The sequence below is a fragment of the Mus musculus genome, chromosome Y, assembly GCF_000001635.26.
Source record: "Mus musculus strain C57BL/6J chromosome Y, GRCm38.p6 C57BL/6J".
Taxonomy (NCBI): domain Eukaryota; kingdom Metazoa; phylum Chordata; class Mammalia; order Rodentia; family Muridae; genus Mus; species Mus musculus.
This window is the reverse complement of record NC_000087.7, coordinates 27,495,922-27,520,848: the sequence shown is the minus strand read 5'-3', so window position 1 is coordinate 27,520,848 and position 24,927 is coordinate 27,495,922. Positions and strand designations below refer to the sequence as shown.

The 24,927-nt window shown below is 35.3% G+C and overlaps 1 protein-coding gene across 2 annotated transcripts; it reads left to right on the top strand.

Annotated features, from left to right (window-relative positions):
• Positions 1 to 351: 351 nt before the first annotated feature.
• On the top strand, positions 352 to 24,927 carry Gm21488 (predicted gene, 21488). Of its 2 annotated transcripts, XM_030251610.1 has the most exons (9): positions 352 to 469; positions 5,800 to 5,866; positions 6,526 to 6,560; positions 13,568 to 13,634; positions 14,211 to 14,245; positions 21,417 to 21,534; positions 22,301 to 22,400; positions 24,440 to 24,538; positions 24,898 to 24,927. In XM_030251610.1, the coding sequence occupies exons 1-9, from the start codon at positions 352 to 354 to the stop codon at positions 24,925 to 24,927; spliced, it is 669 nt and encodes a 222-aa protein (XP_030107470.1). The 2 variants fall into 2 exon arrangements, with proteins under 2 accessions (XP_030107470.1, XP_030107471.1); XM_030251611.1 differs by lacking the exons at positions 13,568 to 13,634; positions 14,211 to 14,245.

Genomic DNA, 24,927 nt, shown 5'->3' with positions numbered 1-24,927 from the left:
GTTCTAAAGGAGGTTTTTAAAGAAGTGAGTTAAAGAAGTTTTTAAAACAAGTTGTGAGGGAGAGGGACATGATAAATGGGATACACGGAGGAAATGGTACGGGTAAGTGTATATATATATGCATCACCATATTGAATATGTACACAGAACTCTCTGATAAAGGCAATTGATTAAAAATATACATGTTAAGTAAAAAAAGAAATGATCTTTCATTGAGCTAAAATAATTATTTGATTTTTTGTTATTTTTAATTATTTAAATGATAATTTTTAATCAGGTAACTAAGTTCTTTTTTTTCCTTTTTATTTTTATTGTTTTTTTTTTTTAAACTAAGAAGACTACTGAGTTCTTATGAGAAGAATGGCTCTTAAGAAATTGAAGGTGATACCAAAGGAAGGTTACTTATTACTTTTGGACTTTGATGATGAGGACGATGACATAAAAGTTTCAGAGGAGGCTCTTTCGGAAGGTATCGCATTTCCAGTATTAATTGTGTCCTGCAGTTCATTAGACTTTACCTAGTCACCTGAAATGGAAGAAGTCTTTGTTAAGAGTTTACATATACTTCATTTCTAATTTTACCTATATCTCTCTATTCCTATATACAAGGTTTTGCAGCACATAAACCTACTCTTGGAACTATATCAGCATATGTTGAGAGAGAAGAACTTTCTTGATTTCACCTCAAGAAAAGACATGAACATTGTTCATATAATATGTTTGCCAAACATGAATTTATTTCATAAAACTTGCAAATAAATTATTTCCTTTCTTTTTCTATTATAACTTTTCCTTATTTACATTTCAAATATTATCCCCGTTTCTAGTTTCCACTCCAAAAAATCTCCTGTCCTCTCCCCTCTCCCCCATCTCCCCAACACATCATCTACCAATTCCTAACCCAGGTATTCCCCCATACTGGGGCATAGGATCTTTACAGGAACAAGTGTCTCTCCTCCCATTGATGCCTGACTAGTCCATCCTCTGCTACATAAGAAGCTGGAATCATATATCCCATTATTTGTTTTCATTGATTGGTGGTTTAATCCCATGGAATTGTGGGGTACTTGTTAGTTCATGTTGTTTTTTCTTCTAGGGGCCTGCAAACTCCTTAAGCTCCTTAGGTATTTTCTCCAGCTCCATAATTGGGGACCCTGTGCTAAGTCCAAAGGATGTCTGTGAACATCCACTTTTTTATTTGTCAGGCATTAGCAGATCCTCTCAGGAGACAACTATATCATTCTCCTGCACCCAATCCCTTGTTGGCATCTTCAGTAGATTTGGTGGTTGTATATGGGATGGATCCCCAAGTGAGGCAGTCTCTGTATTCTTTTATTCTCAGCTCCAATCTTTGTCTCTGTAACTCCCTCCATGATTATTTGGTTCCCCATTCTAAGAAGGAACGGCATATCCACACTTTGGTCTTCCTTCTTCAGTTTCATGGGTTTTGCACATTTTACCTTGGTTATTCTGAGCTTCAGGGATAATATCCACTCATCAATGTGTGAATATCATGTGTGTTTTTTGTGATTGCGTTAACTCTCTTAGGAAGATATCATCCAGATCCATCCATTTGTATAAAAATTTCATGAATTCATTGTTTTTAATAGCTGTGTAGTAATTCATTAAGTAAATGTGCCATAATTTCTATATACATTCCTCTAAAGAGAGTCATCTGGGTTCATTTCAGCTTCTTGTTATTATACAAAAGGCTGCTATGGACAAAGTGAAGCATGTTTCCTTATTACAAGTTTGAACTTCTGGGTATAACCTTATCAGTTTTATGAGGTCCCATTTGTCCATTTTTAATCTTATAGCACAAGACATTGGTAGTATTTTTTTTTCAAGAATATCCCCCCTTTGCCCATGTATTCCAGGCTATTCCCCACTTTCTCCTCTATAAGTTTCAGTGTCTCTGGTTTTATGTGCAGTCCCTTGATCGACTTAGACTTGAGCATTGCACAGGGGATGAGAATAGATCAATTTACATTCTCCTACATGCTAACTGCCAATTGAGCCAACACCATTTGTTGAAAATGCTGTCTCCTTTCCACTAGATGGTTTTAGCTCCTTTGTCAAAGATCAAGTGACTAAAGGTTTATTTCTCTGACTTCAGTTCTATTTCATTTATCTACCTGTCTACCACTATACCTGTACCATGTAGTGTTTATCACAATTGCTTTGTAGTGCACTTTGAGGTCAGGCATGGTGATTCCACAAGAGGTTCTTTTATTGTTGGGAATAGTTTTTCCTATACCAGGTTTTTGTTTTTTGTTGTTGTTGTTGTTGTTGGTTTTTTGTTGTTGTTGTTGTTGTTGCTTGTTTGTTTTTTTCAAATTCCAGGAGAATTTGTAAATTGCCCTTTCTAACTCAGTAAAGAATTGAGTTGGAATTTTGATGGGGATTATATTGAATCTATAAACTACTTTTGGCAGAACAGCCATTTTTACTATATTAATCCTTCCAATCCATGAGCATGGGAGTTCTTTCCATGTTCTGAGATCTTGTTTCATTTCTTTCTTCAGAGACATGAAGTTTTTATCATATATATCTTTCACTTTCTAAGTTAGAGTCACACCAAGCTATTTTATATTATTTGTGAGTATTGTGAAGGGTGAGTTTTCCCAAATTTCTTTCTCATCCTCTTTTTCCTTTGAGTAGAGAAAGGCCACTGATATGTTTGAGTTAATTTTATATTCACCTACTGCACTGAAGTCATATATATGGTTACGATTTCTCTGGTGCATTTTTGGGTCACTGATACATGCTATCATATATTCTGGAAATAGTGATATTTTGACTTCTTCCTTTCCAATTTGTATTCATTTGTTTTCCTTTTGTTGTCTAATTGCTCTGGTTAGGACTTCAACTACTATATTCAATAGGTATGAAGAAAGTGGGCAGCCTTGTATAGTCCCTGATTTTAATGAGAATGTTTCATTTAGTTTAATGTTTCCTACTCGTTTGCTGTCTATTGTATTTTTTTTTATGTTTAGATATGGGCCTTGAATTCCTGACCTTTCCTGGACTTTTATTATGAATGGGTGTTGTGTTTTGTCAAATGCTTTCTCAGCATCTAATGAGGTGATCATGTTGTTTTCGTCTTTGAGTTTGTTTCTATAGTGGATTAAGTTGACAAATTTCCATATATTAAACCATCCCTGCATTACAGGGATGAAGTCTACTTGACCATGATGGATGATCGTGTTGATGTATTCTTTTATTTGGTTTGCAGTGATTTTATTGAGTATTTTTGCTTCGAAATTCATAAGGGAAAATGGTCTGAAGTTTCCTTTCTTCATTGTGTTTTTGTATGGTTTGAATATAATTGTAATCTGGCTTCATAGAACAAATTCAATAGTGTTCCTTCTCTTTTGATTTTGCATATTAGTTTGAAGAATTTTGGTCTTAGGTCTCCATGTGTAAGACCCCGAAGATGGACCTCCTCTCAAGTCCAGTAAAGTCCCGGGATGAGCTGGCCAGCACCCCAATGACTTGAGAGAAATCCACACCTGATGCAAACTGCAAGAGTTTTTATTATCAGCTAGCTAAGGACAAACTCCTTCCACTGTGCAGGGCAGGGGCGTATGACTCTGAGATGTGACAGAAGAAGGTTTTTATTAGCTAGCTGAGGAATTGGGATGAGTTGGGAGGAGAGTTTGGAGGAGTTGGGAAGAGATGGGAGGAGTGTTCTTCTCTGCCCAGATGTCCTTGTCAAAACTCCAATTTTGAATCTCTAGCTGTAAGGCTCAGAAACCAAAAGGATTTTTGGTGGCTGTAGAGAACATAGAGTCTCTTTCTGGCTGTATTTTTATAAATCAGGGAAAACAATCTTGGAGAATGTCCAGGTGCTTTACCTTCCAGGGAGAAACGCTCTAAGTTGTGGTCTCACATTTCCCACTCCTTCTAGTACATAGTTCTGATCTTATAAGTTAGAAAATTAAACCTCTGGCCCAGCTGCCAAACAAAGCCAACATGAGGTCACAGCTTTAGGATATGTAAGATTGAGAACCTCAGAAGCCCATTGAATGAGACAAAAGAGCCTCTTGCCATTGGGAGGAGGGAGGGAGGGAGGTTCCTGTGCAGTGCCCACTGTGTGTGAGCAGTGCCAGGCCAGTGGGCCATGGCAGGCTGGATGCCAGAACTGGGTACATGCTGGAGGTGTGGCAGCAGGGCTTGTGAGAATCATCAGGGAAAGTCCTTTTGATCTGAGTTCAAGTTTGCCAGAATGGTGGCACCAGACCAGGACAGGTACTCCTGTTTGAAATTTATGTGGCACCAAGATGGTTTCTGGTTCGTATGTTTTTTGTTTTTTTGTTTTTGTTTAAGTTTTTTATAGTGTTTCAACATTTCCAAGGCATCTTTTCTGACCAGTTGTAGGTCCTTCAAGTGAGCTAGTGGGAGTTCTGAAAAAGAAACATGAGGGTCAAACATTCCACCTGCTTCTGTTAAAGGGGGGGGGGTCCCCAGTTGAGGAGTTCGAATGGTGTAAGTTTAAATTTCCCTGTGGTGTTCCATACTCAGAACAAGGTGAAGGGAAAAAGAGCTGCATAATCTTTTCTGCAGGTCTCTAAAACCAATTTAGTCAAGGTTTCTTTTAATGCTCTATTCATGTGTGTTTTTGAGCTTTACTAAAGTTTCTTTTATGAGTGTGGATGACATTGCATTTGGCGTATAAATGTTCAGAATTGGGAATTCATTTTGGCAAATTTTAACATTGATGAATATGAAGTGTCCCTCCTCTTTTTTTTTTTTGATAACTTTGGGTTGAAAGTCGAATTTATTTGATATTAGAATGGCTACTCCAACTTGTTTCTTTGTAACATTTCCTTGGATAATTGTTTTCCAGCCTTTTACTCTAAGGTAATATCTGTATTTGTCCCTGAGATTTGTATCTAGTATGCTTGGTCTTGCTTAAACATCCTGTCTGTTATTCTATGTATTTTTATTGGTGAACTGTGTCCGCTGATATTATAAGATATTAAGGAAAAGTAGTTGTTGCTTCCTGTTATTTTTGTTGTTAGAGTTGGAATGTGATTCATGTAGCTTTCTTCTTTTAGGTTTGCTTCAAGATCAATTTCTTGGTTTTTCTAGAGTGTAATTTCCCTCCTTATGTTGGAGTTTTCCCATTATTACCCACTTGATGGGCTGGATTTGTTCGAGCATATTGTGTAGATATCATTTTTTTTCACAGAATACCTTGTTTTCTCAATCTATTGTAAAATTTTTTGATGCATCTAGTAGCCTTGTCTGGCATTTCTTTTCCCTTAGGGTCTGTATGACATCTGCCCTGGATATTATGGCTTTCATAATCTCTGGGGATAAGTTAGGTATAGTTTTGATAGGATTTCCTTTATAAGTCACTTGACCATTTTCCCTTAGTGCTTTTAATATTCTTCTTTTTCTTTTCTTTTTTTTTTATTATGCATTTGGAGTTTTGATTTCTATATGATGGAAGAAATTTCTCTTGTGGTCCAAACTATTTGGAGTTTTGTAGGCTACTTGTATATTCATAGGCAACTCTTTCTTTAGGTTAGGGAAGTTTTCTTCTATAATTTTGTTGAATGTATTCACTGTCCCTAAATTTGAAAAACTTACTTGTCATTGATACCTATTATCCTTAAGTTTTGTCATCTCCTTGTGTCCTGGATTTTCTCGGTGTAAATATTTCCTTTCTAAAATCTCTTCCAAAAATTTACATGGAGAGTTTTTCCAGATAAATTCAAATCGATAGTACTTTATTAACTATTACTTATATAGAATCCTTTCAAATGTTTCTGTTTTCTATTGTTAATACAGTAAAGAGCCCAGCATTTGATAAAAATGAGAATATATCGCCTCAAGCAGAAGCAGATGAAGATATGGGGTAACATTTTCAATATTTTTTGCCAGCTCAATAGATTACTTCATAAGTAGTGTTTGTATTACCTTCACTGGAGAAGTAGATTCAGGAAGATAGCAATACAAATCAGACACTGCTATATGTTGAGTTCAAGCCCAGCTTGAGGTCCTTCAGACCTTGTGATAACAAACACATAGCAACTAGTATAATATGACCACCTGCCTGAGATCTTCCAAGATATACACACAAAGAAAAGGAGAAAAATCATGAAAATAAGAGGGGGACCATCTGGCAAGAAGAAGGGTCTCAGCAAGAGTGGGAGAGTAATGAATAAACTACTGTGGGTGTAAATGTATGAATTGGTAAAAGTAAAGGATACAAGATCACTTTGATACTCCACCATGTAATATATACATATATATATACATACATACATACATACATATATATATATACACATACATATACATATGTATATATATACATATATATATATACACATACATATACATATGTATATATATATGTATATATATATATGACATTTGTTCTTAACCAAACATTATATATTTATTATAAATAATTTTAAGAAAGTTCTTTTTAAAGTTTTGTGTGGGTAAGAAAAATGCCTACCAGTCCACTATATTTCTTGCATTAATGTTTTTATTTTCCTTTCTTCACAGAGATGAAGTAGACAGTATGTTGGATATATCTGAAGGTATGTGTTTTTGGAGGTATTTGCCTGTTTTTTAAAGAGGTCAGAAGAGGGCATCAGATTTCTAGACTGTATAGCAAAAGGGGATAATTTTGGGTTCACAGTAATTGTAGTTTCCTTTAAAACACATATGAGATAACTTCTCAGCAAACATTCAGAATGCAAGATTAGCTGAAGATGTAGCTCAGTGGTAAATCACCATTTAAAAGTGATGAGTTTCATCTTCAGTGGCAAAAATAAACAAACAAAAACAAACAAAGAAACAAAACAAAACAATAACAATAAAAACCCCAAACAAACCAACAATTGCACCAAATTAACAAAAATCCTACCAAACAAGCAAAACACAGTTATAAGTCTTGCAAATGAAATGTTAGGTTGTCCAGTTTGCCAAATTAACTGCAAATTGTAAAATGAGCAAGAAACCCAGTTTGCTCTTGTAAGGAAACAAGCAAAACCAGCAATAAGCATTTTAGGAGCCTAAACTTAGGCATGATTAGAGAATAAAAAAAAAATATACAGTGGCTACCACAAGAGAACAAACCTCTCAGAGGGGCTAGAGAGATGGCTGTTTTGGTAATGTGCTTTATTTGAAAGTATATAAATTAAGGAGGGGGTCTTAAATCGGCTTTAAAAATGCAGGCTGCGACCCAGTGAAAAGTAGTTGGAGACAGCTTGCTGGCTAGCCAGGCTAGTGGCATTGGTGAGCTGCAGATTCAGAGAGAACCTGTCTCATGTTTTAAATTTGGGCAGTCAGAGGTGGTTCATGCCATAATCCCAGCAGTTGGTAACCAGGGTGAGGTCCAGGACTACAACCCTGCCTTGAAAAAAAAAAAAAAGGAAGTTGGAATGTGATTGAGAATGCAGCAAATGTCTATTTGTCGCCCTCTTATGCATACTTATACTGGAATGTATATACATCAGTTTTTTACAATACTCTTTATCTGATTTACACAATCCATTAAAATGATGGTTTTTGTCTTTTTGTTTTTTCTCTATGAGCAAATTGTCAATATTAAGAAAGTGTTATAATTTTGTAATCTCCACTGTATAGTACAAATAAACATCTTTCAAGAAAAATGATCAGCACACCTTAAAAGACACAAAGGACAGGGATGGAAAGATGGCTTAGAAATTAAGAGCACTTGTTGTTCTTGGACAGAACCAAGTTTTAGTTCCTAGGACCCACACAATGGCTCAAAACCATTTTTAATTCTATATCCATGGGTTTTGGAATTCTCTTCTAGTTTCTATGTGCACCACACATGCATGTTTATAAACACAAACATGCAAAAACAAATTACTTAAATAAATAAAACAATTGAAAATTACAAACAACAGCACCTTCATCTGAAACAAAGTAGGAGAGTCTTGTTTGGGGTCCGTTTTATTTTAGCTTTCAAGTTAGTATTGTAAACTTGGAAAATGGAAAGCCTCTGGGTAGTAGTGGCAGCTAAAATACTACCTCCTTTTTGCTCTTCAATGACAGACGACTGATTGAGCCTTTCTCACCCTTAGTACACATGTGCAAACACTGCCAATCAGCAAGGGCCTTGGCTGAGATTGTTTTCCCGCTATCCAAACCCTGTTACCCAGTATGCTTTGTGGTAGTCATCAAGCCGAGTTCTTGTGGAAGCATGGTAGGGAGAAGTCTCAGTAGAGGTAGTCAATTGTCTGTTGAAAGATGATTAATACTGTTTGAGCTGGGGGCCTGTGTGGGGAAGAAGGTGGAGGGGTGGAGGTGTTACTTTAGGAGTAAGGAGAGGAGGTGACCCTCACTGGACTCAGGAAGGTACTGCTTCCAGGCTCACAATCAACTTTTCCCACTTAGTTCTCTGCTGAGAAAAACAGAGAACTTCGCTAAGGGCAGGGGTTTGAACAGAATTATCTTCTAACAGAAAGCAGGAAGGCCAGGGAATTGGAGACCCTGGAAGTCTTCTTGGGGCTTGGGGAGGTGAGGAGTGAGTAAATTGGAAGTCAGTTAGTGGAGCCAACAGACTAAAACCTTCTTTTAGCTGCTGCTGCCTGCCAGGAATTCATTAAAAACGAACTGAAAACCAGTCTTCATTTACCTCTACCTGTTGTTAAAATGGCAGATTCCCGAAATTTCTATGTATAGGCTCCAATTGCCTCAAAATACAGAGGCTCCTCTCAGCCTCAGAAGTGCTGGGACTTCAGACATAATTCAGGCCAGGTTGTTGTTATTTATTTGTTGTTTTGGTTTAGGACAGTAAGCTCTAACTCTATATCTCAGGATTGTCTGAAACCTCACCTGCAGCTTTGACTGGCCTTGAAACTGAAGTCCCCAGCCTTACAAATGTACCTGGGCCTGAGGAAATATGTGTTCTTTATTTTTTATATTTAAATTTTTGTTTGTTTGTTTGTTTGTTTGTTTGTTTTTTATTCCTTTTTTCCTTGTTGAAGATTGAAACCAGAGCTTCTTGCTGTAGCAGTAAAATATTTGTCCAGCCAGAAAAACTTTATATTTTAGATCTGCTTTAGATTTGTATTATGATGAAAAAAATTGAGGAGCTTGGTTATGATAAAAGCAACCATGATTTCATTTGGAGATTGAGATGCAAACACATTTACTCTAATTTATCAAAACCCTAGCAACAATGGGACCAAAATTTAGATCATCCTGTGATTGCATATAAACCCACTTGAAGTCACAGTTAAAGCCATCATATTAGGTGTGTGTGTGTGTGTGTGTGTGTGTGTGTGTGTGTGTGTGTGTTTATTTACATTTCAAATATTAGTCATTTCCTGGTTTCACCCCAGAAATTCCCTTTACCATTCCACCCTCCCTCTGCTTCTATGAGCATGTTCCCCCACCCACCAACACCCATGTCCCTGCTCTGGTATTTGCCTACACTGGGACACCAAACTTCACATGACCAAGGACCTCTCCTCTCACTGATGTTTGACAAGGACATCCTCTGCTATGTATTTAGCTGGAGCCATGGTCCCCCTCTTTGTTTGCTGGCTTCGTCCCTGAGTGCTCTAGGGGGAGGGGGGCGGTCTGCTTGGTTCATATTATTGTTCTTCCTGTAAGATTACAAACCCCTTCAGCTCCTTCAGTCCTTCCTCTAACTCCTCCACTGTGGACCCCATAATCAGTCTGATTGTTGGCTGTGAGCATGAGCCTCTGTTTTTGCCAACCTCTGGCAGAGCCCCTAAGGGCACAGCCTTATTAGGCTCCTTTCAGCAATCATTTGTTGGTATCCACAATAGTGACAGGGTCTGGTGTTTATATACGGGATGGATCCACAGGTGGGGCAGATTCTGAATGGTCGTTCCTTCAGTCTCTGGCCTGCACTTTGTCTCCATATTTCCTCCCAGTAGTATTTTGTTCCCCATTCTGAGAAGGACGGAAACATGCACACTTTTTTCTTCCTTCTTAAGGTTTATGTGGTCTGTGAATTACATTTTGGGTATTCTGAACTTTTAGGATAATATCCACTTATCAGTGAGTGCATACCATATTTTTTCCTTTGGGATTGTGTTACCTCATACAGGATGATATACTTTAGACCTATCCGTTTGCGTGTGAACTTCCTGAAGTCATTTTTTCTTTATGGTCACTATACATTTTTATCACTATTTCTCTATAATACAGCTTGAGGTCAGGGATGATTCCCCCTGAAGTTCTTTTATTGTTGTGAATAGTTTTACAATATCCTGGATTTTCGTTATTCTAAATGATTTTGCATATTGCTCTTTCTATCTTTATAAAGAATTAAGTTTGAATATTGATGGAGAGGGCATGGAATCAGAGCTTACTTATGGCAAGATAGACATTTTTACTAAATTATTTGGGACACCAATCTATGGCCATGGGAGATCTTTCCATCTTCTGAGAATTTCAATTCTATCTTCAGAGACATGAAGTTCTTGTCCTACAGAACTTTGACTTGCTTTTTTCGTGTCACACCAAGTTATTAAAATATGAGACTATTGTGAAGAGTGTTGCTTCCATAACTTCCTTTTCAGCCTGTTTATCCTTTGAGTAGAGGAAGGCTACTGATCTATTTGAGTTAATTGTATATCCAATCACTTTGCTAAAGTTGTTTCTCAGGCTTAAGGGTTCTTTAGAGGATTTTTTTGGGGTCACTAAATATACTATCTTATTACCTATTAATAGTGATATTTTCATTTGTTCTTTTCCAATTTTTAACTTTTTGACCTCTTTTTGTTGTCTATTTAATCTGGCTAGAACTTCTAGTACTATAGTGAATAGGTAGGGAGAGAGTGGGAAGCCTTGTCATATATTAGTGGGATTGCATCGAGTTTCTCTCCATTTATTTTGATGTTGGATCCTGGTTTGCTACTATGTTTAGTTATGGGCCTTGCTTTCTGAATCTATCCAAGACTTCATCATGAAGGTGTGTTGATTTTTTTTAAATGATTCCTCAGCGTCTAATGAGATAATACTGTGTTTTTTTCCTTGAGATTCTTTACATATTGGATTACATTGATGGATTCCCATATATTGAACCATTCCTGTATCCCTGGGATGAAGCCGCTTGATCATGAAGGATGATCATTTTGATGTGTTCTTGGATTGTGTTTAACAGGATGTTATTGAGTACTTTTGCATCAATATTTATAAGTTAAATTGGTCTGAAGTATCCTGTCTTCATTGGGTTTTTGTATGGTTTGGGTATAAGAGTAAATGTGGCTTCATAGAACAAATTAAGTAGTGTTCATTTTCTTTTGTTTTTGCATAATAGATTGAAGATTGTTGGTATTGGTGTTTCATTGAAAGCCTGATAGAAATCTGTACTAAACCCATCAGATACGGGGCTTTTTTTTTTTTTTTTTTTTTTTTTGAGGGGGGAGCTCTTAATGACTGCTTCTATTTCTTTGTGGATTATGGGAGAGTTTACAGGGTTTATCTCAACCTGATTGAAATTTAGTACCTGACATCTGTCTAGATAATTGTCCAATTCATCCAGATTTTCCACTTTTGCTAAGTTACAGGCTTATATAGTAGGATCTGATGATTTTTTTGGATTTACTAAGTATCTGTTGTTATGTCTCCCTTTTCATTACTGGTTTTGTTAATGTTGATATTTTCCCTGTGCCCTGTAATTAGTCTGGCTTATGTTTTATCTATCTTTTTGACTTTCTCAAAGGTCCAGCTCCTAGTTTGTTTGATTTTATGTTATAGTTCCTTTGTTTCCACTTGTTTGATTTCAGCCCTGAGTGTGATTAGTTCCTGCCTTCAACTCCTCTTGGGTGAATTTCCTTCCTGTTATTCAAGGGGTTTTAGGTGTGCTGTCAACCTACTACTGTATCTTCTCTCCAGTTTCTATTTAGAGGCATTCAGAGCTATGAGATTCCCTTTAACACTGCTTTAGTTGTGTTCCACAACTTTCGGTATGTAGTAACTTCATTTTTTTTTAAACTCTAAAAAGTCTTACATTTATTTTTTTTTTATTTCTTCCCTACCTGATTTATCACTGACTGGATTTTTGTTCACCTTCTACGTGTACATGGGTTTTCAATTATTTATATTATTATTTCAGATCAGCCTTAGTCCTTGGTGATTAGATAGGATGTATGAGATTATTTGGATATTTTTATATCTGTTGAGGCATGTTTTGTGACTGATTATATTGTTAATTTTGGAGAAGGCGTCATGAGGTGCTGAGCAGAATGGACAATTTTTGTTCTAGAATAAAATGTTCTATAGATATCAACTAATGTATTTGTTTCATAACTTCTGTTAGTTTAACTGTGTCTTTTTTTAATTTTTCTTTCCAGGATCTTTCCATTGATGAGGAGGGTTGTTGAAGTCTTCTGCTATTATTGTGTGTGGTGCAATGTGCATTTTGAGCTGTACTAAAGTTTCTTATATGAATATGGATGCCATTGCATTTGGACTATAAATGTTTAGAATTGAAAATTCATCTTGGTAAATTTTAACTTTGATGAATATGAAGTGCCACTCCTTGTCTTTTTTGATAACATTGGGTTGAAAGTCAAATTTATTTGATATTAGAATGGCTACTCCAAATTTGTTTCTTTGGAACATTTGCTTAGAAAATTGTTTTCCAGCCTTTTACTGTGAGGAAATGTCTGTCTTTGTCCCTGAGGTTTGTTTCTGGTATGCTGGGTCTTGCTTACACATCCAGTCTGTTTGTCTATTTCTTTCTAATTGGTGAATAGAATATGGTGATATTAAGAGATACTAAGACAAAGTCTTTGTTTCTTCCTGTTATTTTTGTTGGAATTTTGTTCATGTAGCTATCTTCTTTTAGGTTTACTTCAAGATTAATATCTTGCTTTTGCTAGCATGTGATTTCCCTCCTTATATTGGAGTTTTCCCTTTATTATCCCTTGAAGGGTTTGGTTTGTTCAAAGATATTGTGTAAATATTGTTTTTTCACGGAATACCTTGTTTTCTCAATCTATGGTAAAATAGTTTTACTGCATATTATAGCTTTGGCTCTTATTTCTGCTCTCTTAGTGTCTGTATGATATCTACCGTGGATCTTATGGCTTTCATAGTCTCTGGGGAGAAGTTAGGTGTAATTCTGATAGGAATTCCTGTATATGTTACTTGACCATTTTACCTTACTGCTTGTAATATTCTTTCTTTCTTTTGTTCATTTGGTGCTTTGATTAATATATGATGGCAGGGATTTTTGTTTTTGTTGTTGTTTTTCTGGTCCAAACTATTTGGAGTTCTGCATGCTTCTTGTATGTTCATGGACATCTCTTTCATTAGGTTAGGAAAGGTTTCTTTTATAGTTTTGTTGAAGATATTCACTGGCCCTATAATTTGGAAATCTTACTTCTCATCTATACCTGTTATCCTTATTTTTTTCTTCTCCTTGTGTCCTAGATTTCCTGGATGTACTTAATTTTACTTAATTTTTAAAATCTGTTTCAAAAACTCAAAATGGGCAGTTTTTCCAAAGAAATTCAAATTGATAGTACTTTATTAACTATTACTAATATTGCATACTTTCAAATGTTTACATTTTCTATTGTCAATACAGTAAATAATCCAGCAATTGGTAAAGATGAAAATATATCGCCTCAAGTAAAAGGAGATGAAGACATGGGGTAATATTTTCAATTCTTTTTCTTTTTTTCTCTTTTTTTTTCTTTCTTTTTTTTTTTTGCCAGTTCAATAGAGTACTTCAAAAGTAGTGTTTGTGTTACCTTCACTGGAAAACTAGATTCAGGAAGATCAGCATTTCAATGTCAGATGCTGATATATGTTAAGTTCAAGCCCAGCTTGGGATCCTTTAGACTTTGTGATCACAAACACATAGGAACTCATACAATAGGACCACCTGCATGTGATCTTTGACACACTCAAAGAAAAGGAGAAACATCATAAAAATAAGTAGGGGACTATCTGGGGGAAAAAAGGGTCTTGGCAATTGTGGGAGAGTTATGAATAAACTCCTTGTGGGGTGTAAACTTATGAATTGTTAAAAGTAAATAATTCAAGTTCAAGTTGGTAGTCCACCATATATTTTATATGCATATGACTTTTGTTCCAAACCAAACATTATATATTTATTATAAAAAATTAAAGAATGTTCTGTGTAAAGTTTTGTGTGTGGTAAAAAAAAATGGCCTACCAGTCTACTATATTTCTTGCTTTAATTTTTTATTGTTCTGTCTTCACAGACATGAAGTAGGCAGTATGTTGGATAAATCTGGAGGTATGTGTTTTAGAAATATTTCCCTGCTTCTTGAAGAGGCCAAACGAGGGAAACAGATCTCTATAGAACCTATAGCATAGGGGGATAATTGTAGGCTTCACAGAAATTATAGTTTTCGTTAAAAAATACACACAGATAACTTCTCATCCAACATTCAAAACTAAAGATTAACTAAAGATGTAGCTCAGTGGTAAAGCACCATTAAAAGTTATAAATTTCTTCTTCAGTGGTGAAAACAAAAACAAAAACAAAAAACCAGCAAAAAAAAAACAAACCCAGCAAATTAAAAAAAAAAAAAAAAAAAAAAAAAAGCACCAAAGAAACAAAACACAGCAATAAGACTAGTAAATGAAATGTCAGTTCGTCCAGTGTGCCAAATTAGCTGCAAATTGTAAAGTGAGCAAGAAAACCAATTTGCTGTTGTAAGGAAACAAGCAAAACCACCACTAAGCATTTTAGGAGCCTAAACTTAGGCATGATTAGAGAAATAGAAAAAGAAACCAAACAAACAAAAAAACAAACAAACAAAAAATTGCAGTGTCTATAGCAATAGAACAAACCTTGAAGAGTGGCTAGAGAGATGGCTGTTTTAGTAAAATGTTTTTCTTGAAAATAAAAGTGGGGGCCTAGAATCCACTTCTAAAATGCAGGCTGCCAACCAGTGCTGAGTAGGTGGAGACAGCTTGCTGGCTAGCCGAGGTAGTGGCATTGGTTAGCTGCATATTCAGAGAGAACCTATCTCAAGTTTTAAGTTGGGTCAGTCAGTGGTGGCACATGCCTTAATCCCAGACGTTGGGAGGCAGAGGCAGGGAGATTTTTGATTTTGATGCCACCCTGGTATACAGGGTGAGTTCCTGGTTAACCAGAGCTATACAGATAAACCCTGACTTGAAAAAAAAAACTGAAAATGAAAAAGAAATTTGGAATATAATTGAGAATAAAACAGATGTCTATATCTGGCCTCCTTATGCACCCATATACTGAAATGTATACACTCCATTTTTATCCTGAAACTATTTATGATTTACACAATCCATTAAAATTATGGTTTTTTTGTTGCTGTTTTGTTTGTTTGTTTGTTTTTCTGTTTCTGGAAATAGACAACATTAACAAAGTCATTTTTTATACTCTCCATTATATAGTAAAATTAAACATCTATCGTGAGAAATGGTCCAGCACACCTTAAAACACACACAGGATAGGAATGGAAAGATGGCTTAGAAATTAAGAACACTTGTTGCTTTTGTACAGAACCAAGGTTTAGTTCCTAGAACCCACATAATTCTCAAAATCATTTTTAATTCTAGATCCAGGGATTTTGGCATCCTATTCTAGTTTCTAGGGGAACTAGTCATACATGTTATATAAATACAAACATGCAAAAACACTTTAGTTTTAAAAAAAAAACCAAAAAAAAAAAAGAAACAAAAAAACAAAACAAACAAACAAACAAACAAAAAAAAAACAATTTAGAGTTACACAGAACAGTCCCTTCATCTGAAACAAAGTAGGAGAGTCGTCTTTGGAGTTCATTTTATTTTAACTTTCAAGTTAGTATTGCAAACTTAGAAAATGGAAAGCCTCTGGGTAGTAGTGGAAGTTAAAATACTACCCGCTTTTTGAAGCTTTAATCACAGATGACTGAAAGAGCCTCTCTTACACTTAGTACTCATGTGCAAACACAGCCAATCAGCAATGGGCTTGGCTGAGATTATTTTCCTGCTGTTCAAACCCTGTTACCCAGTATGGTGGCTACAAAGAGTTCTTGAGGAAGCAAAATTCTTGAGGAATCATGGTAGGATGAAGTCTCAGTGGAGGTAGTCAATTGTCTGTTGGTTAATCCTGGTTCAGCTAGGGGTCTGGGTGGGGATGAAGGTGGAGTTTTGGAGGTGTTTCTTCAGGAGTAATGAGATTAGGTGACCCTCACTGGACTCAGGAAGTTGCTACTTCCAGGTTCACAATCGACCTTTCCCACTTAGGCCTCTGCTGAGAAAAACTGAGAACTTCACTGTAAGTGCAAGAGTTTGAACAGACTAGCTCCTAGCGAAATCAGGAAGGCCAAGGAAATGGAGACCCTGAAAGTATTCTTGGGGACTGGGGATGTGAGGTGTGAGTAAACTGGACTTCACTTAGTGGATGAAACAGACAAAACCCTCTTCTGTGCAACTGCTTCCCACCAGGAATTTATTAAAAAGAAACTGAAGACCAGTCTACATTTTAACGTGTTGTGAAAATGCCACATTGCCGAAATTTCTATATATAGGTTCCAAACTGCCTCAAATACTAGAGGCTTCTCTCAGCCTCAGAAGTGCTGGGAATTCAGACATAATTCAGACCAGGCTGTCTTTATTTATTTGTTGTTTTGGTTTAGGAAAGTAACCTCTAGCTCTATATCTCAGGATTGTCAGAAACCTCAATTGCAGCCTGGACTGGCCTTGTACCTGAAGTCCTCAGCCTCAGAAATGTAATGGGGCCCGAGGAATCATGCCTTCTTTATTTTTTATATCTAAATTTTGGGGGTTTTTATTTTTCATTCCTGAAGATTGAAACCAGAGCTTCTTGCTGTAGCAGTAAAATATTTGTCCAGCCAGGAAGAATTTTATATTTAAGATTTGTCTTAGATTTGTATTGTGATGAAAAAGGTTGAGGAGCTTGGTTGTGATAAGAGCAACTATGATTTTATTTGGAGATTGAGATGCAGACACATTTACTCTAATTTATCAAAAAACTAGCAGGAATGGGAAAAATTTAGATCATCCTGTGATTAGATGTAAACCCACCTGAAGACACAGTTAAAGCCATCTGTGTGTGTGTGTGTGTGTGTGTGTGTGTGTGTGTGTGTGTGTGTGTGAGTGTGTGTGTATTTATTTACATTTCAAATATCAGCCATTTCCTGGTTTAATCCCAGGAAATCCCTATTCCATTTGACACTTGCTTTGTTTCTATGAGCCTGTTCCCTCACCCACATACTCCACCTCCCTACCCTGGCATTTGCCTACACTGGGGCATGGAGCTTTCACAGGACCAAGGACCTCTCCTCCCACTGATGTCTGACAATACCATCCTCTGCTCTATATGCCGCTAGAGTCATGGGTGCCCCTCTTTGTTTGGTGGCTTAGTCCCTGAGTGCTCTGGTCTGTCTGCTCGGTTCATATTGTTGTTCTTCCTGTAAGGTTGCAAACCCCTTCAGCTCCTTCAGTTCTTCCTCTAACTGCTCCCCTGGGGACCCCATGATCAGTCTGATTGTTGGCTGTGAGCATCAGCCTCTGTTCTTGCCAAGCCCTGGCAGAGCCTCTCAGGAGACAGTCATATTATGCTCCTATCAGCAAGCACTTGTTGGTATCCACAATAGTGACTGTGCCTGGTTTCTGTATATGGGATGGATCCAAAGGTTGGACAGAATCTGGATGGTCATTCCTTAAGTCTCTGCCCTGATCTCCACATTTCCTATCAGGAATATTATGTTCCCCATTCTAAGAAGGACTGAAACACCTACACTTTTGTCTTCATTCTTCTTCAGCTTCATGTGGTCTGTGAATTACATTTTGGGTATTCTGAGCTTTTAGGATAATATCCACTTATCAGTGAGTGCATACCATGCTTTTTTTCCTTTGAGATCACACAGGATGATATATTTTAGATCTCTCCATTTCATGAAGGCATTGTCTCTGTACCATTACCATACATTTTTGTATCACTATTTCTGCATAATACAGCTTATGGTCAGGGATGATTCCCCCTGAAGTTCTTTTATTGTTGAGAATAGTTTTGGGATATTCTGGAGTTTTGATATTCCGAATGGTTTTGCATATTGCTCTTTCTGTCTCTACGAAGAATTGAGTTTAAATTTTGATGGAGAGTGCATGGAATCTGTAGATTGCTTTTGGGAAGACAGCCATTTTTACTAACTTAATCTATGACCATGGGAGACCTTTCCATCTTCTGAGATTTTTCAGTTTCTTTCTTCAGAGACTTGAAGTTCTTGTCATAGAAATCTTTCACCTGCTTGGTTTGAGTCACATCAAGGAACTATAATTTGTGACTTTTGAAAGGTGTTGTTTCCATAATTGCCTTTAATCCTGTTTATCTTTTGAGTAGAAGAAAGGTACTGTTTTGTTTGAGTTAATTGTATATCTAGCCACGTTGCTGAAGTTGTTTTTCAGGTTTATGGGTTCTCTGATGGAATTTTTGTGGTCACTTAAGTATACTATTTTATTATCTGCTAATAGTGATATTTTGATTTATTCCTTTCCAATTTTTATTCCTTTGACCAATTTTTGTTTTCTAGTTGCTCTGTCTAGAACTTGTAGTACTATAGTGAATTGGTAGGGAAAGAGTAAGAAGCCTTGTCTAGTCCTGTCTTGTCTTATTTTAGTGGGATTGCATCAAGTTTCTTTCCATTTAATTTGATGTTGGCTTCTGGTTTGCTTCTATATTTAGGTATGTGCTTAAAATTCTTAATCTATCCAAGACTATTATCATGAAGGTTTGTTGATTTTTTTTCAAATAATTTCTCTTCATCTAGTGAGAACTGTGTGTGAATTTGCTTCAATATATGTGTGCATGTTTGGATGTGTGTGTCTGTGTGTGTGTGACAGATACATATATATGTATCTGATGAATCCGATTGTTTCATAACTTCTCATTAGTTTCACAGTGTCTCTTTTTCATTTCTTTTTTCCAGGACCTCTGCGTTGCTCAGAGTGGGGTGTTGAAGTTTCTCACTATTATTATATGGGGTACAATATGTACTTTGAGTTCTAGTAAAATTTCTTTATGAATTTGGTTGCCCTTGTATTTGGAGCATAGATATTCAGAATTGTGAGTTCATCTTTGATGAATTATCCTTTGATAAGCATGAAGTAACATTACTTACCTTAAAAAACAAAAAAAAAGTACTTTGTGAAACTCCTCTTTTCACAGTAGGCCCTCTTGACTACTGAGGCTTTTTTGTAACAGCTTTGAAGGAATTTTAAAAGGAAAAAAAATAGATGTAAACAATTTCACAGTTCCATGTACTCATAGCTAAGTGATATGTATACAAAATTCTGTACATGAAACATATTTTCATTGATCCAGTGCTAATTTTATATTAAGTCAGTTTCTTTTCTAGGAGTCTTCTGTGCTTCCTTCTTTATATGGCACAATGCAAAACTGAATTCTTTAATGTAACCCTTATAACTTATTTTTAAATATTATGTTATGGTTATTGTTTTTTTTTTCTTTCACGTGTGTATGTGCACAACTAGTGTGTCTTGTACCTGAGGAAGCCAGATGAAGGCCTTGAATCCCCTGAAACTGAAGTTATAGGTAGTGAGCCACCTTGTGGGTTTTGGTACTCCAATCTCAGAAAGCTGGAAGGGAACCAGTGCTCTTAACTGCTGAATCATCTCTCCAATCCCTTCATTGTTTTTTTTTTTTTCTTTTTATGAAATGAATTATGTAACTGTAAGTGGAAGACAACTTACTAAACAATGAGAGAATGATACTCAGATTCTAAAGTATCTGTTTTAAATTATATGTAACTGAATGCTAAGTGAGCTTTCTCAGAAGACAGTAACTTGTCTTTGAGATATGGTGTCATTATGTAGTTCAGGCTGGCCTGCATTTTCCTATTTAACCTATGCAGTCTTTACACTGGAAATCTCCTGCTTAAGCTTCCAATACTAGGATCATACACACAAAAAAAAACATCTTACATGGCTTACTAAACAATGCTCCTAATACCTATTTTTGGACTTATTTATGTGTATTAGTGTTTTGCTTACAGTTATATATGTGCACCACATGTGTACCTGTTGTTCAGATATCAGTTGATTATTTCAGATACCTGGAACTGGAGTCAGATAGTTGTGAGCCACCATATGAGTGCTAGACACCAAACCTATGTCCTTTGCAAAGAACAGGAAGTACTCTTAACTGCTGAGCCATATCTCTACCCCCATGAAACAATATTATATTTTTAAAAAATAATATTTTGCTTCTTTCAAGTTACCCATTTTACCAAATTATTTTTTTCAACTGAAGGATTTGCTCTATTTAGAGGAGGCAGAATAATCATTTAATAATCTGATTTTGTCTAGTACTATGTATGGTGAGAATATTAAACATGTACACCGAAATATAGCTTCATCCTAGTTACTGAAAGCTAACTGTGCATGCTAGAAAGGTACTAAACATTTTCTGAAGCATTACAATTTTCATGAACTGCAGCAGTTACTGATCAAAAGTTCCTACCATAATTTTCTTCAAGTGTTTTTTTAAAGGATATGTTCTGAAATATAATTACCAATTCACTTTAGAAATAATTTTATTTTGATTAAAAAAAAACTTGGAGATCATTGTTTTAAACATAGATTTTAACATTTTTATCTATTTTTATTTATATAGGTATTTTGCCTATAAGTATGTCTGTGAGTCATATACATATGTACCTGGTGCATGCAGAATTTAGAACAGGGCATCACATCCCCTGGAACTGGAGTTGGAGATATTTGTGCACATTATGTAGGTGCTAGGAATCAAACGCAGGTTTGATTCTGACAGGGTCTCATTTGTAGCTCTGTCTGTCCTGGAACTCAGTATGTTGACCAGGTTAACCTGGAACACACAAATATCTCTCTGCCTTTTCCTCCAGAATACTAGGATTAACATGGGAACCAATATGACCGGTTGCCCTCTTATTTTAATTGAATATTTTAAACAATGGGTCTAACAGTTCCACAGTCAAGTTTGTTCTTTCAGTTGCATCATCTTTTTTAGATTTGGAAAAGAATTAGCCTTTATTAAAAGTGTTTCCTTATGAAGAATTAAGTATACTTTTGATCCTTTGTTTTGTGCATTTGTTCTTTTGAAAACTGTTCTTGAAGCTCAAAATTATTTTCCTTACAGAAATTAAAATTCAGATAAGATTAGATATTTCTTATCCAAAATACATGGACTGTTTTTTTCTATGTTGTGGAACATTTCTGTAGACTTTACAGGTTGAACATCCTTCATCTGAACATACCAAACCCTAAGTATTCTAAAGTATGAAGCATGTTTGTGATATCTATCATTTAATTTTAAGTTTCCATAGCATTATTGAATGAAATTTATCTATATCTATTTTTACTTGAATACATGGAATCATCTAATTTTTCTTCAAAATGACTCTTTATTTTTAATATAGATGACATTTATAAGACGCTTCACATAAAGAGAAAATGGATGGAAACTTATGTCAAAGAATCTTTCAAAGGCAGCAACCAGAAATTAGAAAGATTTTGCAAAACGAACGAACGAGAGAGGTAGAGTTGTTATATTTGTAGGGTCAAATGTGTATCATTTTAAAAATTATATGTGGCTGAAGTTTAAAAAAAATTATATCATGTCTGATTCTTTAGTAAAAATGTGTGGCTTTGATTTTGTCTAAACAGTTAACCCTATAACATGATGCCTTCAAGCAAACTAAATCTAATTCATAGAAATCTATGAAAATTTTATTTTCTGCTTTAAGTCAATGTTAATGAGATTTAAATTTTAATTTACATTCATTGTGGAAATACAGAAGTCTTGCACATAGTCTTAGGAATGTAATTTATGGATTATTATGTTTAACAATATTCAAAAGGAACAACTACAATTACATATGCAGACAATTTGTATATTTTAGTTGACATGTTTTGCACTGTCTTTACTAAGGCAATGTATGAAAAATAAATTAGAACTTATATTTGGTAGAAAATAATGAAAAAAAAACACATTGAAATATAATTAAATTTTGTACATGTATATATATATATATATGTGTGTGTGTGTGTGTGTGTGTGTGTGTATGTGTGTGTGTTACGTGTGTGTTGTGTGTGTTTATATTTCTTTAATTTTGAAAAGCTAAAACGTAAATGAAAACCTCTCTGATAATATGTTAGCGGAAAAATCTATAATGATTTCCCATTAGATATTTTATACTGCTATTTTTCTTTTTATAGTATGAAATGTTCAATTGAATTTGTTCTGAGTGTTCATTTTCATATTGGTATGAAATGTGCCTGCTTTTGTTACTGTGCTTTACAGGAAGAACATCAACAACAAATTTTGTGAGCAGTATATAACTACATTTCAGAAGTCTGATATGGATGTACAGAAATTCAATGAAGAAAAAGAAAAATCAGTGGTTGGTACCATAAAAAAAACTTAATATTTAACCTAGTATTACTAAGTAGGAATGGAACAACTAGCCTTGAGTTGAGCATATGAAACTAAATTAAGTTCCATTATCTATCTATCCTTGCTTCTGTTCTAGTCTTACTGAGATATAAACTATTGATTGCATACTATATCAATGAAAACGACTAGGCATTTTATGGTATACCAGATCATAAATTTTCAAGAGGCAGACATTTGCAGAAAGATCAAGAGATGATTACCAGTGACTACAAAAAAAAAAAAAAACAAAAAAACAAAAAAACAAAAAAACCACAATATATCAGAGTTCAAAGAAGAGAGAAAGCTTATTTATTGGTTTCACCTGGACTCTGTTGTTTATATTAAAAAACCAACTCAATTTGGTAAATCAGTTCTTACAGTCCTAAATTTAGTAAAGATTTAGTAACAACAGAGGATGGAAACAAACAATCTCAACAGCCCTGGAAGAATTTTCCTGTGGAAGAATATCAGCAAACAATTTTAGATCACGTCTCCATTACTCTACCTGTAGAGTCATCACCTGGTTTCCAAGTAAGATCTGAGACAACGATAATCATATTAACTATTTTATTTTATTTACTGGTTAATAGTTTGGAAAGTATTCAATTTGAAAGGAACAGCAAATTCATTCTTGCCTCAGAAGGCATTGAGGAACCTGCCATTATGAGTCAGTTCTGGAAAGAGATAGGAACTAAAGATAAATAATAAATACTCCAATTGAAGACAGTTTTTAAACATTGGACTCTGGATGACATTTCAAGGGAAAGTGATCATCCCTGTAAATAAGGAGTCTAAAGACAGAACAGCAGGGTACTTCAAAATTTGTAATTCTGCATATGGCAGCTGGTGAGAGGGAGCCAGTAAAGGAAGAGAACCACTGGTAGAAAGAAAACTACCATGAGTGAAGGAAAGTTTTAAAGAAGAAAAGATCCCTAAATGTGTCATATGCTGCATGTGGGCCCAATAAGATTGATTTACAGGGCTGGAAGATGGTTTAATTGGTAATCTTTCTCCCGTGTAGGCATGGAGACCCCAGCTTATATTCCCTGCATTGGGATGAATGCCCACACCACCACCAACAACAACAAAATAAACAACAACAAACTAGCAACACTAAAAACAAACCACCACCACCACAACAAAAAAAAGTTGGTGTGGTTGTGAGCATTTTAAAACAACCAATCTCAGATTTAGTTCAGAGAAAAGAAGATCTCCAGATCTTTGTAGCCACCAGGTGTAGCATAAATGATGAGCTCTAGGTTTAGTGAGATTCTGTCTCTGAAACAGTACTGTGAAATCAAAGATGACACCCAATATTAACCCTTTGTCTACAAATGTATGCAGGTGCACTTTTTTTAAAGATAAGCATTGCAAATTAGAGGTAATTTTACTTAATTATGATGATTTGAGTGCAAATGTGAGGTAAAAAATTGATCACAGTGAATAAAGGGCAAAACAGGATTGTAGTAGCCCAAGGTGAAAAGGTGTAAAGGGCTTGTCTTAATTTTTTTAAATGCAAATTATCAAGGTTGTGCGCAACCCTAAAGAATTCAATGAGAACTTTATGTTACTACTTCTATATGTTGCTTGAGATTGGAATCTAGAGAAAACCAATCTAAGCTTCCAAGACTAGGATTTTACCGAGTTCATGTATACATGGTGCATGCCTATAAACATAAGAACTTGGGAGGCTAAGGCCAGTCTGTGCATTATGAAAAACTCTTTCACATTAAAAAAAATTCCTACCCCACAATTGGTAGCATAATGTTATTTCATATTATTGTAAATATATATATATATATTTAGTCAAAATAGTTGTTAAAATTTTAAATCAGTTGGAAAACTATTCCTTTTAACTTTCATATAGAATTATTTTTGCTCACATAAATGTTTTAGTATTAGATATACATTTAGTGTTTTATTGTTAGACTGCCATGCATGTTGCATGGCAGTAACAACAAAAATAAACAGAATTGTTATACTAATGTTTTCCTTTTACATTTGTAGAATAGTTGTCAAAAAGAACAACAAGCATTGAAACTGTCCAAATGTAGTCAGAACCAGACCCTGGAAGCAGTTAAAGAAATGCATGAGAAGTCCATGGAGGTATGTTGCACATGGTCCATAAAATGACCTTAGGAATCTAAATATGTTTTAATAATCATAAAGTTTTAACTACTTATTATTTTGAATTATTTCTTACTGAAATGACTGCTATTATCCATAAAATCCTAATGGCTTTGTATGAATTATTAAAGATATAAAATGATAAAATGGGAATTTGACCTCAGATGTACCTCATACTTTAATAACACTATAATTATCCTGCTTTATTAAACATAACCCTAACACTAACCCTAATCCTAATCCTGACCTTAACCTTTACCCTATACATCATCTGCACAGAATCTTTCATATTTGTATCCTTGGGAATTTATTTAATAAGAGGTACTTTTCTGTTTTAGGTTTTGATGAACTTGGGGACCAAGAACTAA

Bases quoted from the DNA above. Each gene is read 5' to 3' on its own strand.
- Gm21488 (XM_030251610.1), top strand. From the start codon at position 352: ATGAGAAGAATGGCTCTTAAGAAATTGAAGGTGATACCAAAGGAAGGT. The intron at 13,635-14,210 runs GTAATATTTTCA...CTGTCTTCACAG, and splicing joins AAAGGAGATGAAGACATGGG to ACATGAAGTAGGCAGTATGT. The intron at 22,401-24,439 runs GTTGGTACCATA...TTACATTTGTAG, and splicing joins AAGAAAAAGAAAAATCAGTG to AATAGTTGTCAAAAAGAACA.